The sequence below is a fragment of the Simochromis diagramma genome, unplaced genomic scaffold, assembly GCF_900408965.1.
Source record: "Simochromis diagramma unplaced genomic scaffold, fSimDia1.1 OVJJ01000097.1, whole genome shotgun sequence".
Lineage (NCBI taxonomy): Eukaryota > Metazoa > Chordata > Actinopteri > Cichliformes > Cichlidae > Simochromis > Simochromis diagramma.
This window is the reverse complement of record NW_024387319.1, coordinates 418,553-438,256: the sequence shown is the minus strand read 5'-3', so window position 1 is coordinate 438,256 and position 19,704 is coordinate 418,553. Positions and strand designations below refer to the sequence as shown.

The 19,704-nt window shown below is 38.8% G+C and overlaps 1 protein-coding gene across 1 annotated transcript in view; it reads left to right on the top strand.

Annotated features, from left to right (window-relative positions):
- LOC120717281 (zinc finger protein 239-like) overlaps window positions 1-19,704 on the top strand; it is a 37,371-nt gene extending 17,667 nt beyond the window's left edge. The window contains exons 2-3 of the mRNA XM_040005223.1: window positions 15,807-16,403; window positions 18,523-19,704. Coding sequence (XP_039861157.1) covers window positions 15,807-16,403; window positions 18,523-18,993 — 1,068 coding nt within the window. The 3' untranslated portion in view covers window positions 18,994-19,704. The remainder of the gene's footprint in view (window positions 1-15,806; window positions 16,404-18,522) is intronic.

Sequence of the window (19,704 nt, the reverse complement as noted above, 5' to 3'; positions counted from 1 at the left end):
AGTGTATATAGGCTAAAACATAGTATTTCTGTCAATAGCAGCAATACTATGATTTCGCAAAAATACTATGACTTAGCAGACACACAGTTGACTGATCTAGAAACTGCCAAATTATATTATTTCTGCTAAATCATAGTATTTGTGCTCAAACATAGTAATTCTGCCAAAGCATAGTATTGGTGCCAAATGGTAGTATTTTTGCTTAATCATAGTATGACCGAGAAGGTTAAGTGTCTTAACTTCTTTTCAGCACAAAGTTCTGCTTCTTCACCTGTTTCAAGCACAAATTTAAGTTTATTCACCTCATTTCTGCAGGAAGTTCAACTTTGTCAGCTAATTTTTCAGCTCCTTCAGTTGATGCCTGCTATATCTTTCGGTGCTCATAACTGTTATACTTTATTTTTTATTTTTTTTTTATTTTTTTAATATTTTTAGATCAGGTTTTTCAGGTGATTGTTCTCCTTCTTCTGCTGTTTTCCAGGAAATGCAAACTTTTCTAGTTGCTTCTTTCTTCCTTGCCATGGAACTACTTTAGCAGTTTTTGTGCGATTTTCACCGTTCAAATTTTAAACTATTATGCTATTTCTGTTAATGCCGACTATGACTTTTGGTGCTCATAACTTCTATACTTTTTGAGATATTAATTCGTTTTTGTGCCCCTTTTTTTTTTTTTTTTTTTTTCCCATTGAAATAAATGGACCACATAATCAGTGTGGTCACTGATTTTGTTTGTGGGGTTGAGCTGTGTTTTTAGCTTGGTGAAATGAGCAGCTGTTCTCAGAGCGGGAGGCCCGGGTTCAAATCCCGCTTATGGTAACAATTTTTTCAGTTTAACATTTAAACTTTTTAACTGTTTTCAATACAAATTTCAGCTTCTACACCAGTTTTCAGTGGATTTCTTTTCCCCTCCCTTCAGCACACAGTTTTACTACTTCTGCTGTTTTCAGCAAATTCCACTACAAGGCATTCACCAGAGGTGGGTCGAGTATCCAGAAATTGTACTCAAGAGTAGCATTACTTTAAAATATTATTACTCAAGTAAAACTCAAAAGTAGTTGTCAAAAAAGTTACTCAAGAGTAAATAAGACTACTCAAGTAGCGAGTAACTGTTTGAAACGTCAGATTTATTATTATTATTTTATTTTTTAAACTATTCTAATTGTCACAACCTGCGGGATCGGCAAGGCGCTGGTCAGAATCTCTCCACTCCTAGCCTTTTTTTTTTTTTTTTTTTTTTTTTTTTTTTTTTTCTCTCCCCCCCCCCCCCCCCCCCCCCTGTTTTGCCGGGGCAGAACTCATGGCGGGTTCACGCCCTCGGTCCACGCCTTCCCGGATCGTGCACACCTGGGCCTCAGCAGACCAGCCGGTATATGAGAAGGAGATCAGCTGTTCAACGCTGGATTGTTGTGAAGGCTCTTGTTAGTACACACCTAGCTCAAGTTTGCCGTGCCTCTGCCTCAGACTTGACGTGTTCCTCTGTTCCTAGATTCCCCGTGTGGAGTGTGGAAGGAGTGACAGGTCGCTAGCGGAGTGGAGAGAGGCTGTTCTGAGCACGTGTGTGATTTTCCCCGTTTTCCCTGGACCCCTGCCCCTCACGTCTTGTGTGTGTGTGTGTGTGTGTGTGTGTGTGTGTGTGTGTGTGTGTGTGTGTGTATGTATATAGCACTAACCTCTCACTGTCTGTACATACACTTGGTGAAGATCTGTAATAAACATCTGTTTGAACGCTACCCAGGAGTCCTGCGAGTGGATCCTTTAAGCAACCCGTGACACTAATTTCCAGATTTCAGTTTTTCACAACATGAAGCTTTTTTTCACTAATACCGACAGTAAATACAAAAAATATATATATAAACAGTTCAAACTATTTCCAGTGACAAGATATGCTGTTAACTTTATATTCATTTTTGCTCCAAATGGCACAGCAGCCTCAGAAAACATTAGAACCATTCATCTTGAACATATGTACATACAAGGCAGCTCAGTTTACCATAAATTGTTTGGGTGTGTGTCTATTTCTGCATATTTAACAAAAATGTGCCATTTCTTCATTCAGTGAGGTGATGGTTACGCTTCAGCAGCAGTTTGCTCTCAAGGTTCTTTTTGTGAAGCTGTGTTACGTTCCCCTGAGGGGTCTAGGCGGGGAGGGGGAAGTAACAAAAAGTGACCGGGTCAGAAAAAGGAGTCAAGGAGGCAAAAGGGTTAAATTAAAGAGTTTTATTAAAGTTTCAATTTATACTAACTAAAAGAGACAGACAAGCCGCTATGACCATTTAAGAAAACAAACAAAACTCAGGCGTTGGTCAATAAAGTAAAACGTAAGCCAAAAAGAAAGAGCAGCTCACTAGCTGCAAACACAACAACCACTCACAAGCTGTAACCACACTACTGGCTCTCTGGCCCAGAGCTCACCTTTCCCTGGGCTTAAATACTTTTAATTACTGATGTGAGTCAGCTGTGTAACAGGGAAAGGTGGCACCTCAGGCAGAAGAGGTGGTGGGACACGCCCACACAGGCACCTTCAGGAGGAGGCCCTGCTAGGGCTGTAACAAGCTGTAACTGTTAAGCAGTGAACAGGAGTCCTGCATGGCTAAGATTTCTCCTGCATTAAGGAGAATCCTTTCACATGGCACAGAAGAGGCTGGAGTGCAGAGAAACTGGTAGAGATGCAGTTATACAGTCTACCTGGGCCCCACAAACTATCAGCTAAAGAGAATAAATACATTAAATTGCTGCACATTTGGCAGACTAACAGTTTAAGATTATTTAATAAATTAAATATATCTTTCTATAACATTAAATGTAACGAGTCAAATAGAAGTCTTTCTAAAGTTATTTAATTATATTTATATTATGAAAAGCAGATTTGTTGACATCTTAAGTTTTTTCCCGTTTTCAGATATAATAAACACGCACAAAACAAATACAAAAACAACAACACAAAGCTGGAAAACCCACCCGATTGACCAAAATGAACTCAAAATTCTCCCACACAACAGAACCTCCTCTCTTCCTCGCTGGCTCCATGTCTCTCAGTAGAAATATCAGTGGTTTGCTACCTGTCACCATCAAAACACTCCACAAATCCTGCGAATTATTCACTTCCTTATAAAGCATTGAACGAGACACCGAAGCAGTCACGTTCTAAACGAAGCTTCGGACGTCACTGATCACGTGACTCTGGCCAAACGAATCAAGCTTCGACACAGAGCTTCTGAAGCAGCGTGTTGATTTTTTTGACACACGCACCGGAGCATCAGCTTCAAGCGGACCATCACTATCAGTTTGTTTTACTTTTAAGTGGGTGAGTGATAGTGTTAATAATAATAATAATGGATTGCATTTATATAGTGGTGATAGCGGGTGGGTGGTAGCAGCCATGTTAGCCAACCTGCTATGCATTTTAGGATTAAAACCTCTTCTCACTAACACTCTGGTATTCATCTCCTTTTTTGTGTTGCGGCTTTTGAGCCAGGTAGTAACAGTGCTTGAAACTCTTTGCGCAAAGACTTGATAGTTTTATTGACAAAAGAAAAAACAACTTATAAATGAAAATCAATTTGGATTTTGTAAAAATAGATCAACGGCATTGGCATTATTGACTTTCATTGAAGATATTTAATCTGCAACCCATAATAATAAATACACAGTTGGGGTATTTGTTGATTTAAACAAAAAAGCTTTTGACACGTTACAACATTCTATTTTGATTTCTAAATTGTATAATTATGGTGTGAGAGGAGTGGCATTGAATTGGTTAAGGAGTTATTTACAAAATGGGCTGCAATATGTACATTGTTTCGAGAACACCTCTGAAAGATTGAAGATTGTATTGGGCGTTCCTCAAGGTAAAAAGGTTAAATTGTATTTTATTTGCAGGTGACACAAATTGCTCAGGAGAGAATTTGAAAGATATGAAATCATGGTTTCTGAGATGTAAATTTTTAAGAAATGGTTTGATGTAAATAAATTATCTTTGAATCTGACAAAAACGAAATTGATGATATTTGACAATTGTGTAAAGGAAGAAGTTATTATGTCCATTAATGGAGAACTGATTGAAAGAGTTTCGCTTTTTGGGTGTAATAGTAGATGAAAATTTGACATGGAAATCACAAATTGAGTACATTAGAAAGAAGATGGTCAAAAACATTTATATTTTGAGAAATGTAAAAGATTTATTAGACTACAAATCAATGAGCAACGTTTTTTGTTGGTTTTCTCATACTTTAGTTATTGTGTGGAAGTTTGGGGAAATACATTGGTTAATACTAAAAACCCTCTAAAATTAATACAGAAGAAAATGATACGAATGATTCATAACGTTAAATATAGAGAACATCCAAATAAATTATTTATAGAAAAAAACTATTAAAATTAGGATATTTACTGAAACTACGGACACTATTAATTATGTTTAAGGCTAAAAATAATATTTTGCCTTTCAAGTTACAAAGTTTATTTTCAATGTGTTTGGAGGGAGAAGACAGAAGGAAATTTCATTTTAAGCATCAGCTAGCTAGGACTACACAAAGATTAATGAGTCCAACGGTTAGGGGTATATGACTGTGGAACTCTCTTCTTTATAATCTAAAGAATTGTACAAATTTACATTGTTTTAAAAATTGTTAGATGATAATTCAATATGAAGAATATGAATGAAATTGGAGTTAATTGAAGATTTCCTTTTTTCTTTTTCTTTTTTACATTTTTTGCCTCATTTTATTCTATTCACTTGTTTTTTCTCCTTGTTATTATGTGATGTGGTATATTGCTGATTGTAAATTTGTTTTGTCTGCGTTAGGACCTGGAGATATATGTTCGTTTGTTCCTCGGTTTTTGGTGTCCACTTGTAATATAAGTTGGATCACAGACAGGGGGCAGGGTTTAATAAGAATATTTTCTTCTTCCTGCTCCCACTTCAGGCATGGTTGCAGTGCTATACCGAAAGAAAGTATGGTTTGTTTGTCTGAAAGAAAACTGTTGAAACTGCTGAACCAAGTGTGAAATAAATAAATGAAATGTGTGTGAATTTTGCTTTCCACTGTTTGTGTGTTTTGTTGTGTTGATTAAAACAACCAATGCAGCTTTCACAGTTTTTCACATTTTGAAACTGTGATCTTTGGAGATGTGGAATGTAAATGTGTTTGTCTGAAAAACACTTTGGATCAACTTCTGTTGTTTTAAATGTGCTACATCAATAAGAATGATTTTTACAAGAAACACAAAAAGTGTTTACATTATTCGGACATAAAAACAATTAAAGTTTGAATTCCGAAAATTTTTAATTAAATTCCAATACAATAATTATACATTTACACGAAAGCTGACATTACTTTTAATGTTAGCTTTTAGTTTATAGGTAATCAGCCCATGAAGGTCCAACATGAGACATAACTGAAACTTTACTTTTAGCACTAAATGAGCGACCTGAATATTCTTTCACTCTCTGAGAGGACCTCTGACTGGATTGTCGTTTGCATTTACAGCAGTAAAGTATCTCCACACGATTCTCCTCCATCTCTGTAGCCCAAATGTAGTTTCCAAGTCACGTTACCGCACAGCAACGATTTAAAGCAGAGCAGGAAGAAGGGGGCGGAGCAAAGTAGCAGAGTAGTCGAGCAGAGAGAGCTGCTTTTTCATGAAGCGGGAGTGAAGTAGTGACCTTGGAGGAAAGAAAAAAACAATAGTATCGATCATATACCACTACCAACGTCCTGATCGATATCTGCATCGATCTGCCCACCCTTGTCTCCTGGATCGTAGCTGAGATCAGCGTGAACCACGTGGGTCTCTGCTCCCTGATCTGTTTCCTGTGTTTGGAAAGAGTTCCAGCTTCATCGCGGAGTTTCTCTCGGTTTGTGGGCTCATCTAAAGGTAAGCACCGAGCTAACTTTACTGTGAGTTCAGTTCATGTTGAGTTTAGCTCCTGAATGAGGTCTTCTGCTGCTCTCCTCGGTGTCTGTTCACAGTTTATTGTGAACACGTTGAGAGTGAGAGAGTGTATTGCAGTGTTTTTTGGTTTTTTTGGATAGCGGCGCGATGGGTCGCAGGGTCCAAACCATGGTGCTATTTCGTCTTTTTCTATTTAAGTTCTGGTTTAATGTAAAATTGTAAAGTCCGTCGAAACTACAGAAAAACCGCCTATAGCCGACCAAAACGTTTGGATGTAGTAAAACGCCAGCAAGCGCAGGTAGATGGAGACATGCTGCGCTGCTGCGGCATTTTGTGAGCTCCAAATAGACGGGATAGGACGCCGCCGCGTCTCAGCGTCGGCCCGTCGAAACCTGTGTGCGCGAGGTGGATGCGCGACAAGCGAGCCGAGATCGATGTTGGGCTAAAAGCTAATCGTAGCTAACCGGTGTTCCAGATTAACTGGCGTAAATCGAACAGCTGTATGGTAAACATGCTTTTGAGGAGCCGCTACTGACAAACCAGCAAAAACACCAAATCTTTTATCTGTGACATTTTTGAGGTTCTCTCAAACACAATCCGTCAGTCTACTTGCTGTTGAACCACGAAGTGTTTTGAAATGTCGCGTTTACCTTGTGATATTCTCACGAGGCGATCGCGAAAACGGCAAACAAACAAACGTCACCACAATGATGCTCTTCACGGTACACCAACAGTAAACGATATGGAGAATCTTGTCTTCGTTATCGATACTCTTGTACCATTTATTACTCAGATTTCAGTGTTTTTGCTTCACAACTAAAGCGTGCAGTTTACCATGTGTGCGCTCTAGTGATGTGTCGGTCGCGAACGAAACGGCTCTTAGAGTCGGACCTTTAAAGTGAACGATGCGAGCCGACTCCTTATTGGGAGCCGTGTTGTTGTTGTTGATTTTTTTCTTCTTCTTTTTTCTCTCTCACTCTCTCACACACTTTTTTCCGCTTCACTCTGCACACGAGCCTGTGCTTTGCACTGGGAGGAGGGGGGAGGGCGGTAGTTAGGCAGTAGCACAGGAGCAGAGCTGGAGGGAAAGAGAGAGAGAGAGAGCCAGGGACAACAACGTCACATTAGAAAGGTATAGTAATGATCCACAACTATTTTCAGTTGCGGATGATAAAGGATTCAGAAAGTTTATTCATGCAGGTCCATATGACAGAGAATGTGCATCTTGTTTTTGTTTTCATATTTTAATTTGGGTTTAATTAGGGCTGGGTATCATTACTGATTTCTAGATTCGATTCCGATTCACAAGGTCCCGAATCAATTTGATCCACGATTCGATTCTATTTGAATCTGGGAAATTTTGCTTCAGTCAGAAATATTCTAATTCAGATCAGTACATTTACATATTTTTGTATCTATAAAAAGGAAGCTGACACTCGCAAAACTTTATCAAAGGTGTGAGCGTCACAGCTGATGCCTTTGTGTCAAAGTAGCTGAAGATAAAACACAGAAAAACATGAAGGTGATTTTCCTGGCCTGGGATTTTATAAAAATATTCTGCAGTACGTCAAAAACAAAAGAAAACCTTTAATCAACACATGAACATTACCTCTGACGTTACAGCGGTTTTATTAGAGACACCGCTAAGCTCGAAAGTAAGTAAAAGGAAAAAAAAAAACAGCGGCCGACAGCGCTGTAAACAACGGTAGACTTGTGCGTAACAAGCAAGCGAATAATGCAGAAAACAGATTTTTAGAAAGGAAACTGTTCTTGAAGTACAGAGAGACAGAGAGAGAGAGAGAGAGCTGTGCATGAAGTGTGATTTTTATCATAGTGGAAGCAAAATGGCAAAACTAAGAGGGAATCCATGGCGAAATTTATGGGAAGCGTAGTTTGGATCTTCTTTTGCTGCTGGTTCGGTCAATATTGTTTGGTGAGAGATAAAACCTGCAGCTTTAGAATCAGCGCAAAAAGGGCGTAAACACAAAGCGCGGACCCGCCGAAACATTAGAATCGGCGAGCTGTCGGGTTTCAGCCCCGACCGTGTCCGTGCCGTCAGGTGAGAAAGGCGACATCTCACTGATTCTGATCCACCGGTCCGTGCTTTGTGTTTACGTCTTTGTGCAGAATCCGTGTACCTGCTCTCATTTCCTGTTTTAGCTGTTTGGTGGTTGTTGAAATTTTGTGAGGTTTCACCTGAGGGCAAAATAAATTTATATTAAAAAATCGATTCAGGATTTTAATGAATCGATATCACGTTATCCAAGCCAGAATCGATTTTAATCGATTATCAAAACCCACAAATGAACATTTTATTTTTAATTATTTGAATATATGTGAGTGCTTGTGTATAAATACACAAATAATACACATATGCTTTCAATTGTGTAATTAAAGTGATCTAGGTAGCTCTGTTTCGGAAGTTCAGTTAACGCTGCAAATGTGTTTTGGAGTTTGTACGTGCGTTGTCTCTAGCACGCATATATTTATATATAAACAGTAGGGCTGCCACGATTAGTCGACTAGTCACGATTACGTCGACTATCAAAATCGTTGACGACTGATTTAATAGTCGACGTGACGTTTGAAGCTTTGTAAGATCACAAAAGACGCAGGAATAAGTAGCAGGATTTAAGAGTGTAATAACGGACTGAAACAGAAGATGGCAGCACTGCATGTACAAGGATGCCAGCTGCCGTTAAACCCCGAAGAAGAAGCAGCTGTGTCGCAGAATTCATAGCACGGCCTTGCTCAGTTTCCCACAATAGCGGCAACTACTTAGTTTTAATATTATTCTTATTATACTTTCTGGGTCACAAAATACACGTTTAACATATTTTCAGGCGAGAATGTAGCTGTGTAAACCTCAAATATCTGCTCAGTTTATCAAGACACCACATATTTTCAAAAGCGCTCCGACGTTTTTGGAGACGTCTGTTACACAACAGGTCAATACCTAGCCCAGGTTCAAGGCTCACTAGAGCCGTGAGAACACCGGACTCCCGGCAAATCGTTTTCAAACCCACCGCCGTCTTTCGCTACTCAGGTTAAACATGATATATAAGTCACTTAGATAACTTAAAAGTGTTATTGTTTGGCTTTTTTCAGTGTTTTATTTGTTCCTGAGTAAATCAGTTTGGCTGAGATTAAAGTTATAGTTTTTACACAGCTGAATAAACGTCAACCAGACAACTCAATATACTCCAGTGTCCTATTATATTTTAGATGGCAAGGACCAGACAGCTGAGTTTATTAAACTCCACTGAAACAATCTGGAAATTTCATTTAAATTCAGTAAACTATCATCTTGTCTTTATTTTTAGTTAGCACAGACCTTAAACACTTAAAGCTGTAAGCTAATGATAGTTATATAAGAGCAGATGCTGCTGGTACAATAAGCTGTACGTTTTACGTCCAATGGATGATGATCTGATTAGTCGACTAATCGCAAAAATAATCGGTGACTAGTCAACTATCAAAATAATCGTCTGTGGCAGCCCTAATAAACATATATGTAAAACTACTTTTTTTTTTTTTTTTTTAAATTAGTAATTCATTTTGTGCATTATTTTATATTGTTGTTAATAATAATTTAATTAAAGCAACAAAACAACATGAAGAGCCGGTTGGGAGCCAAAAGAGCTGGATCTTTGTAGTGAATCGAGCTGAAAGACCCGGTTCTCTAAAAAGAGTCGGAATTCCCATCACTAGTGCACTCAAATGGTGTCGAGTGAACTAGCGCCACCTGTGGCCAAGTGCCATAGTCTACAGCCAGAGTAACCTGTGACACACATCTTCCCCGACGTTTGAATTTGTTTCATACACAATACATTTGTAACTTTCAATTTTTTCTCTTTTTGCGTCTTGCAAATAAACCTTTAAACTGAATGAAATCATTATGTATTTATTTACATCAGTAAGAAATGCCAAATTATATTCACAAAGAGAGTTGGTAGTTATATACAGTTTATATACGTATGGTCAATTTAATAAATATTTGTAAGGAGATGGCATTTACTGTGAATTTACAGTGATTAGTTACACTGTAATTAGTAATAAATAGACCCAGTGTGATTGAGTCGACCCTGTGAGAGTGGGTGGATTTAAGAAAGTGAGTGACACAGGTGTGTCAGTTGGTTTGTCATCTGTTTTTGAGTGTGGAGGAGAGTTAGGAATCTTTCTTTTTAATGCTAAGTTAGGAATATTCATGATTTAATTTGCAAAACTTGCATATGATCTCCAGTTTGTAGCAGATCTACTGACTATCATATAGCAGCTGGAGCAGTCTCAAATGTCGTTCAGTTCATTACTGCCACCCAGAAACATGTTGAAAGATGCAATGCCAGCGATGTGGAATGTAAAGACCAAAACCAGTCATTGTTAGAATAGAATGGAATAATCCTTTAATTGTCCCACAAGGGGAAATTTGGTTGTAACAGTAGGAAGAAAAACGCATATACAAACAAACAGGACACGGACCAGAAACATACAATTTTTTAACAAATTTACTTCAAGGACAATAGTTACCAAAAACAGAGTACTGTACAGTTACTAAAATTAAATACAGATAAGAGGCAAACCCAGGTTGTAGTTTGAATCGATTGATAAAATAGTGTCAAGTTACAGCACTGATGTAAACATCTGTTTGTTGGGAGCAGTTCTGATTGTACAGTCTGACACTGCAGGGAGGAAGGACCTGCAGAAACGCTCCTTCATGCATCGAGGATGCAGCAGTCTGTCACTGAAGCAGCTCTGCAGCAACATCTACATGCATGGGCTGGGAGACTCTGTCCATCAGAGATGTTATTTTGGCCAGAGTCCTTCTGTCTCCCACCACCTGCACTGGGTCCAGGGTGCATCCCAGAACAGAGCTGGCCTTCCTGATGAGTTTATCCAAGTTCTTCCTCTCATCTGTCGATAAACCGCTGCTCCAACATACAACACTGTAAAAATGACAGATGCCACCACAGAGTCATAGAAGGTCTTTAGAAGTGCTCCCTGGACTCCAAATGACCTCAGCCGCAGCGTTGTGGCTCCAGTCCAGTTTATTCAGGTGAACACCCAGGTACCTATACAGGTGAGGGCTCATCACAGTCCTCACCTGTAGGTGGCAGCGTGGGGAGTTGATGGAGAGGTCTGCAGCGTAGAGGGTGAAAGACAACAGGGATCATTTTTTGTCTCTTCATTATACAGTCAGATTAACTTGTGAACCATCTCTATCACCATGTTTGAATTCATAGGGAACTAAACTTTTTTGTTGTTGTTGCCACTGAGGAGAGTAGTAATTTTTGTTTGATAATCCAATGTGTTACGAACAACAGTTGCCTTTTTCTCAGGGATGTGACTGCTTTCTCTTCTTGTATTATAAGGTTTGATGTAGGAACTTTTGCACTGGAGACAGTGGCTGAGACTTTGGTCCTGATTTGTTCTGATTTAGGTTGTGGTAATTTATTAATCTTTATGGTGGTTTCCCTGGCTGTGATGAGCTCCACTATGGGCAGCAGTTGTGGAAATGTGGCAAAATTGAGTCTTTTGGCTGGCATAGTGTAAGCTCCTTAAATTACCACAATCTGGATGCCTGAGAACCTTCACAGAGACTGATAGGTTTGTAGCTTGAACCTATTCGCTGGAACGTTGAAGGCAATATAATTACACAGCAAGCAAGACACGAAGTAGGCAAAGTTCTTCTTGTTACTCATGCATGAGGGAGTCCTGCCTGGAGCCAAGTGTCGTTCCACCACTTGACCTCCGTCAGACTCTCACCCAGGTTCCCCATAGCACTCCTTTTATTGTGGTTACATGAATATGCATAGGGTCATTAACATATGACGTCTACATACAAACAAAGAGTGGTGTGTGTGTGTGTGTGTGTGTGTGTGTGTGTGTGTGTGTGTGTGTGTGTGTGTGTGTGTGTGTGTGTGTGTGTGTGTGTGTGTGTGTGTGTGTGTGTGTGTGTGTGTGTGTGTGTGTGTGTGTGTGTGTGTGTGGTACTGCTGATCAAAGGCTCATATAACATGAAAGCACAAAAGGTACATCCTTGGTCAGGAAGAGGGTAGTCTCCCCCTAGATGGTTCACCCTAGATAACACGGTGAGGAAGTCCAGCAGTTCATCTAAACAAAAAACACTTAGACTAGAACAGACGTAGCTACGTTAATCCTACCGTAAAACAATAAGACAAGGTACGACCTCTCTAATGCAGACTATCAAGGATCAAACCTCTACCAATCTGCAACTAATTATAAAACTCTAAGCATATATAAGTAGATGTTTCTAAGCATAAATGACAATCAACAATACAAAACTTAACAGAGACGTTATTTTTAGAATCCAGACAAGGATTTTACAAACTGTGTGTGTGCGTGAGAGATGTATAGAAAGAATATACATGTATTTTATCCCTGACAAAAATATATATATAAATAAAAAAATATATACGTTGTTTGTGTGTTTCAGCCATTTGGACTCAGCTCAGCCACTGCAGAGGAAACAATGACTTCAACTCAAAAGGTGAGGAAAAATATCACAGTTACACTGTTATTGAAACTGTGTGCACAGCTGGATGTTAACAGCAGCTTTATCTTTTCCATCCTTGTTTGAATTCATAGGGAAGGGATTTGGTGTGTGGTAAACAGGTAAATGAACTTTTTTTTTTTTTTTTTTTAATTATTTGAATATATATGAACGTTTGTGTATAAATACACACACAATACACATATGCTTTCAATTGTGTAACTTAAGTGATCTAGGTAGCTCTGTTTTGGAAGTTCAGTTAACGCTAGAAATGTGTTTTGGAGTTTGTGCGTGCCTTGTCTCTAGGGGCCACCATATATATAAATAAAACCACTGTAGTAATTCTTTTTTTTTTTTTCTTTTTTTGCACAATTTTATATTTTTGTTAATAATAAATTAATTAAACCATCAAACAACCTGAAGAGCAGGTTGGGAGCCGAAAGAGCCGTCTCTTTTTAGTGAGCCGAGCCGGAAATCCCATCACTACTAGCAAACACGCTTTGCTTGTGATTGAAAAAAGGAAAAGCACTCCTTCCCTATTGGTGGGAAAATATACCATTTCAACCAATCAAAAAATTATATGGCAACATGTGGCATCTGGTTGTTTGGGAAGAGGGGGAAGTTTTAGGAATGACCAGTGAAAGAGGGAGAGAGAGTTTTGATACGTGAGAGATTTGTGACGTTTTACCGTATTTGGAGTCTCAAGTTAGTGTGTCATCTTGTGTAGTTAGTGTGTAGTGTAGTCGTTGTTTTGTTTTGTGTGTCAATTATCAGTGTTGGGTGTAATGCGTTACTAAGTAACGCGTTACTGTAATTAAATTACTTTTCCACTGAAAAAGTAGAGTAACTAATTACTGTTAAATGTACTTTCGTTACATTGTAAAATAATTAAACTCGCTGAATATCATTATTTAATTTCAGTCATTTGTCTTCTAAACGTAGAAGTAAACTCCATCGCTGTAGTGCAGCTGTGCGTCATTTCGCGCCAGTTTGCTGCACAGTCGTATTCTAAAGCGGAAGATGTCGGACTCGGCTGAAGCGAGTGGCTGTTTTATGAAATGGACATATTCCCGTCTCTTCACTTTTCTGAAACAAGCAGACAAGAACATTACAGTAAAATGTAAGCTGTGTCCTGGGGAGAAAAAACTATCGGCTGCTGTTAATAGCACGAGTAATCTACTGAAGCGCCTGACACGAGAGCATAGACGAACACTTCTGGGTGATTCTTGTTCGTCATCCATGGATAACATCGCGGCAACTCCTGCTAAGCAGGCAAAACCTGATTTTACTTCAGCAGCACAGAAAGCGTCTGAAGGTGAGCTTAAAAAGATGATTGCAGGCTACATTGTGGAAGAGATGCTACCTCTGCGTACTGTACAGTCTCCGTCTTTCAAAAACTTTATTTATTGTTTAAAGAGTTTAATTTCTATTGTTTGCCCACTCAAGGTTTATACGGATTTTAAAAAGTATTTAGTTAAATTATTTATTTAGTAATTAAGTTACTTTGCTGACACAGTAATTAGATAAGTATTTTAAATACAATATTGACTAAGTAATTAGTAATTAATGACTTTTTTAAAGTAACTTACCCAACACTGTCAATTATACTAGTGAATGTCACAGTTGCTGTAAAAAAGCCACCAAAGGCAGATTGCAGTGTAAACGCTGAGTGACACACCTGCAGGTTTATCCCTGTGCTGTTCTCATCTGTGTTATAGTGACACAAACTATAGTGGATTTGCATAAATAATATGTGTGTCATCTTATTTGATGCAGAACACCTGATTGGTCTATAAATAGTTTGAAATTGTTATATAAAAAACGTCTGAGCCTTGGCTTCATTTTTAGGTAAATGGTACCATAAAACTTTGTTGTTTGCAAAACTTGTGCATATTTTTTTTAAAAAGTACAATTTCTATTTGCATTTCAAGTTATGAAAATGATTCCTTAAACATGCCTGTGGTTTTTGCAGTCAAAATATCACTTTCTACTCGTATTTTAAATTTTGTCTGAATTTAGATAAATTGTGCTGATACAGTTTGTCAAAATGAGAAAATAACAGATTGGCAAGATAAACAGTTTTTAAAGGTGAAATATAAGTAGTCAAAACGCAAAGTTAGTACCTGAACCAGAGGGTTAAAAGGCTAAAAGCAAAGTTGTCACCAAGTACTGTTTATATTTGTGTGTATTGCTGCAGCTTTTTTGAGTATTAACTTGGTGCCTTTGGGTGAAATAATGGTAATATGAGGGACCGATCCATGTGTTCACAAAGAATAGCCACTAGTTTCTGTGCTACCAAAGTTCCCCGGCTTTCATTCAAAATGTGTTTATTGTCAGCACCGACACATTAAACTACTTAAACATTATAAATGTCTTCAAGCTCACACTGAGGCCTGTAGACACATTTATGTGTATTTGTATATGAATATTTCATACTTTAAGGCTGCCTGTTTATTTGGGGAGATGAACAAAATACATTGGACTTGTACATAATAACATCACAGATGATAAATTAAAAAGATTTTAAGTAGATGCTTGTGCATTCTTCAAGTCTTGTTGAATATGTTGAATAGAACTATGTGATCTATTTAACGCCTCTCCCAGTCGGTGCTGTTCTCCATGCCTGTGTGACTGTACATGATGTTATTAGCACAAACGCTTTAAAGGTGATCATTTAGGACTTTAGCAATAATACAGACAGCAATGTAGCTAGCAATAAAACTGTTTTATTGGAAATGAACTTAAAAAACAAACACACATCCATCCATCCATCCATTCGCTTCCGCTTATACTTTTTCAGGGTCGCGGGGGGCGCTGGAGCCTATCCCAGCTGTCATAGGGCGAGAAACAAACAAACATCTGTCTCCTATTTTTTTTTTTTTTTTTTTGTCACACAGGAAAGAAGCATCATTATCCACTGATAAGACTTATTTATTTCTTTTATTTTTTCTGTTTTTTCAACAGAAGAATATCTCTAACAAGTTGGTTTATTCACATTTTCACATCTTTAGTTGTAAGTGAAATGTGCATTTTGAGTTTATACACTATGTATATAAGGCGACCGTTCCTTTTGCAGTATTTTTGTGTGGTGCGTTTTTCTATGTCTTAACAAAGGGGTTACAAAGGTGTTCAAGTTCACCTAGGATGATTTTTTTTTTTTTTTTTTTTTTTTTATTTTTTTAATTCCCACATGGTCTTACTGAGGTGATGAGAATTAAAATTCGCATTCTTTTTTGGGGAGGGGGAGGGGGGTGCTGGAAAAGCTTGAAAAGGGACCTTAAAAGTGCTTAAAGTGCTTGAATTTGACACTGAAAACGGCGTATAAACCCTGAATGGAGTTTCAGTTTGTTCCACGACTGTATTTCACACACTGCTTCTGTTTGTATCTCTGTCACTGTAGGAACAACATGGAGCCAGAAGTCGGCGCTCTCAGGAGGCCGACAAACCTCAAAGAAGAAAGAGAGAGAAAAAACACAGCTGTGAGTTGTGTGGAAAATCTTTTACCCGGGCTGAACGCCTAAAAACACACCAAGTCATCCACAGTGGAGTTAAACCTTACAGCTGTGAATTGTGTGGAAAGTCTTTTACCCAGGATGGAAGCTTAAAATCACACCAAGTCATCCACAGTGGAGTTAAAGCGTACAGCTGTGATCACTGTGGTAAAGCCTTTGCTCACAGTAGGTACTTACGAATTCATCAAGTTGTTCACTCTGGAATCAAGCCATACAGTTGTGACATTTGTGGAAAAACTTTCACCCAGTCAGGGCACCGAAATGTTCACCGGCGCATTCACACCAAAAATGATGTTTACTGCTGTGATCAGTGTGGAAAAGTCTTTGTGAACTCAAAAGATTTAGAGAGCCACATGTTTACCCACACTGAGGAGAGACCTTACAAATGTGACCTGTGTGAGAAGGCTTTTAAAGAGCCACGTTCCCTGAAAAAACACCAAAAAATTCACACCAGAAAGAGACTCTACAAGTGCAGTTACTGTGAGGTATGTATTTATATTTTTACAGTTGCAGTTATTTTGAATTATCAAATGAATGTAGTTTAATTTTCGAAAGTGAAGTGAAATTTATTTTGGTCAACAACAACACAGATTATCGTCTTGATGCATTCTCAATCATCCAGGAAAGTAAATCTCCAAAAAGTTGATTCTGTCCATCTGGATGTAGCGTTTTGTGGGAGAAACGTTTCGTCACTCTTCCAAGTGACGTCTTCAATCTCAGCTGACTGCAGGTTTCCCCAATCTTATAAACATACATTTGCATAATGACTGAAACCAGCCCACTGAAGGAACAATGGGCTGGGAGGTCAGTTCCTTAATCTTAATTATGCAAATTCTCATCACCATTGATCAACAACCACTGACCAAAACCCGCTGATCAAAGACCACTGATCAATGGCCATGACTACCATTCCCAGAGAGTTGGGGAATGGCTGCAATCACAGCATTGCAAGATGGTGACAGATGTACCAAAGAAGGCATTGAGTAAATGTGGTTATCCCAGCTGGACTTTTGTCAAAGCTGGAAAGGCACCTAAAGAAAGCTCCAGCTGATCCAGGAGGGAAGGACAACCGCTGCCTAAGCGAAAACCTGTAGTGATCCCATACGTGTCAGGAGTATCGGAGCAGTTGAGACGCATTTTTTCTAAACACCGGGTCTCTGTGGCTTTTAAACCCCAAAATGCGCTGCGCCAAAAACTGGTCCACCCCAAGGATCGGGTCCCCCGACACAAACAGAGTAACATAGTGTACGCTGTTAAGTGCCAGGAGGACTGCCAGGATTTATACATCGGGGAAACCAAACAACCTCTGGTCTATTTACACCTACAGGCCAGTGGACACTCTTTCAAGGATGAGGATGTAACATCCTGGACAGGGAGGAACGCTGGTTTGAGGGCGGAGTCAAGGAGGCCATTTACGTGAAAAGGGAAAGATCATCTCTGAATCAAAGAGGGGGCCTAAGGGTACATCTGTCACCATCTTACAATGCTGTGATTGCAGCCATTCCCCAACTCTCTGTGAATGGTACTCATGGCCATTGATCAGTGGTTTTTGGTCAGTGGTTGTTGATCAATGGTCATGAGACTTTGCATAATTAAGATTAAGGAACTGACCTCCCAGCCCATTTGTTCCTCAGTGGGCTGTTTTCAGTCATTATGCAAATGTAACTGTTTATAAGGTTGGGGAAACCTGCAGTCAGCTGAGACTGAAGAAGTCATTTGGATGAGTGACGAAACATTTCTTGGGAGAAACATTATGTCCAGATGAACAGAATTAACTATTGGAGAACACAGATTATCGTTTTACATAAAAGTACTCAATCATACAGTAACCGAAATGTCCATTCAAGTATTCAATTTCACTCCCAAAACTGACACACATCTATACGTAACATTGGTTCTCACTTTAGGTATTTCAAACTTATAAGACCCCCTCAAATCATATTATCCATCTCTTAGTTTAAACATACTTAAAATACAAATTGGAACATTCTTTTTCATAACTAGATACATTATTTCTAAAGTTTTAGAATGTATAATGTCCATGAATTTTAACATAGATGATCCTACAAAAACTGGTTGGTGGACTCCTTAAATCCAACTTTATTTATTATTCCAATAGCTCGTTTTTGCAATTTAAAAAGTGTGTGCGCGCGCGCGTGTCCAAATTTCTGCACAATAGGTCATATAAGGCAAACAAACGGAAGTATACAATGGTTCAAAGCTAAATAAGACATGAAAACTTCATGTACAGAATATTCAGTCAAATCTGACACAAATCTATTGAAACTCCTGATGATGGAAAAAGTAACGATTAAAAGCTCCTCCCCTTTCTATCTAACATTCACACTCCAATGGATAAATCGGAGAGCAGCTTGGGGTTAGTATCTTGCAGCATCCAGAGTAGAGCATCTAGGTGTTTAACCATTCCCATTAAGTAGATTACTTACAAATGAAGAGTCTATTTTGTCCAGTAAGCTGAGCGTTATAATGTAAACAGTAAAATGTATTGGATGTGGGCAGAGATGCTCTTTATTTCAGGCGATGTTCAGGATAAAAATGTTGAAGGAATTCGCTGACTTACACTGTCTTTGTGTCTTTGTTTAGAAGCAGAGCGGCACAGATGGATCCAGTTCTCGACCCTGTCATCACTGTGGTGGTGGGAAAAACTTTCACTGTGACCTTTGTGGAAAAATGTTCAGTAATCAATGGAGCCTAACAATACATCAACGTAGACACACTGGAGACAAAATGAACTACTGCAAAGAATGTGGGAGAGGCTTCCCCACACCAAGTCAATTAAAAAACCATGAAGTCATTCACAGTGGGGTCAGAAAGCACGTCTGTGACCAGTGCGGGTCATCCTTCACCACTCCAGGTGACCTTAAAGTGCATAAACGAGTCCACACCGGAGAGAAACCATACAAGTGCAGACACTGTGACAGAAGCTTCTCGCAATCATCTGGTCGTAGCAAACATGAACAAACACACTGGAAGAGAATTTCAGCTGTGACCAGTATGACAAGAGCTTCAGGAATCTCAGTTCAAATTCCAAATACAAACGATCCCACGCTGTAAATAAACTGTTTCACTGTTACCTATGTGCAAAATCATTCACTTCATTATCTGCTCTGCGCAAACATCAGCGTGATCATGCAGGACTGAAATCACTGGATCACAATGAATCTGAAGAGACAGAAAGATCCTCTTCTGGTTTCAGGGTCGGACTTAAAAACCTTGAGATCAGGCTCCACAGAGTTCAGCTGGAGTCTCCTGTAAAGAGTGTCAGCTGATGTCACACTTGGATCTGATGAGGTAGCTCTGATTTCTGGGCCTGCAGTGTATATAATCCTGAATGTTTCATCCAGGAAGCTGGAATACAATAGAATCCCTTTATTGTTGTTATACAGATGTACAATAACATACAGAGCATCTCCTACTCGGTACAAACATGTAAGCAGGGGCTTACAGTTTCTGCAGTACTATATACCCATTGGACAGTGTTTGCAGAAAACCAAATATATTAAAAAATATCCAAATATAGAATTGGTGGTTCAAAAGTTACAATTTGGATTATTGAAAAGTACTTGTTTATAGAGGGAATAATGACCATTTTAAAGATTTTTGAAACCTGTCGTTGCCTAGTTTCTCTTTAGTGTCTTTACGCTATCCTTGAAGTCCACATGTTATTGAATGTATTTTGATTCACATGTTCTGCAGCTGTTTTCTTGTTGATTTGAAGTTTGTGTTATGAAATCCTGATACACTTAAAGCATTAGTTATATTTGA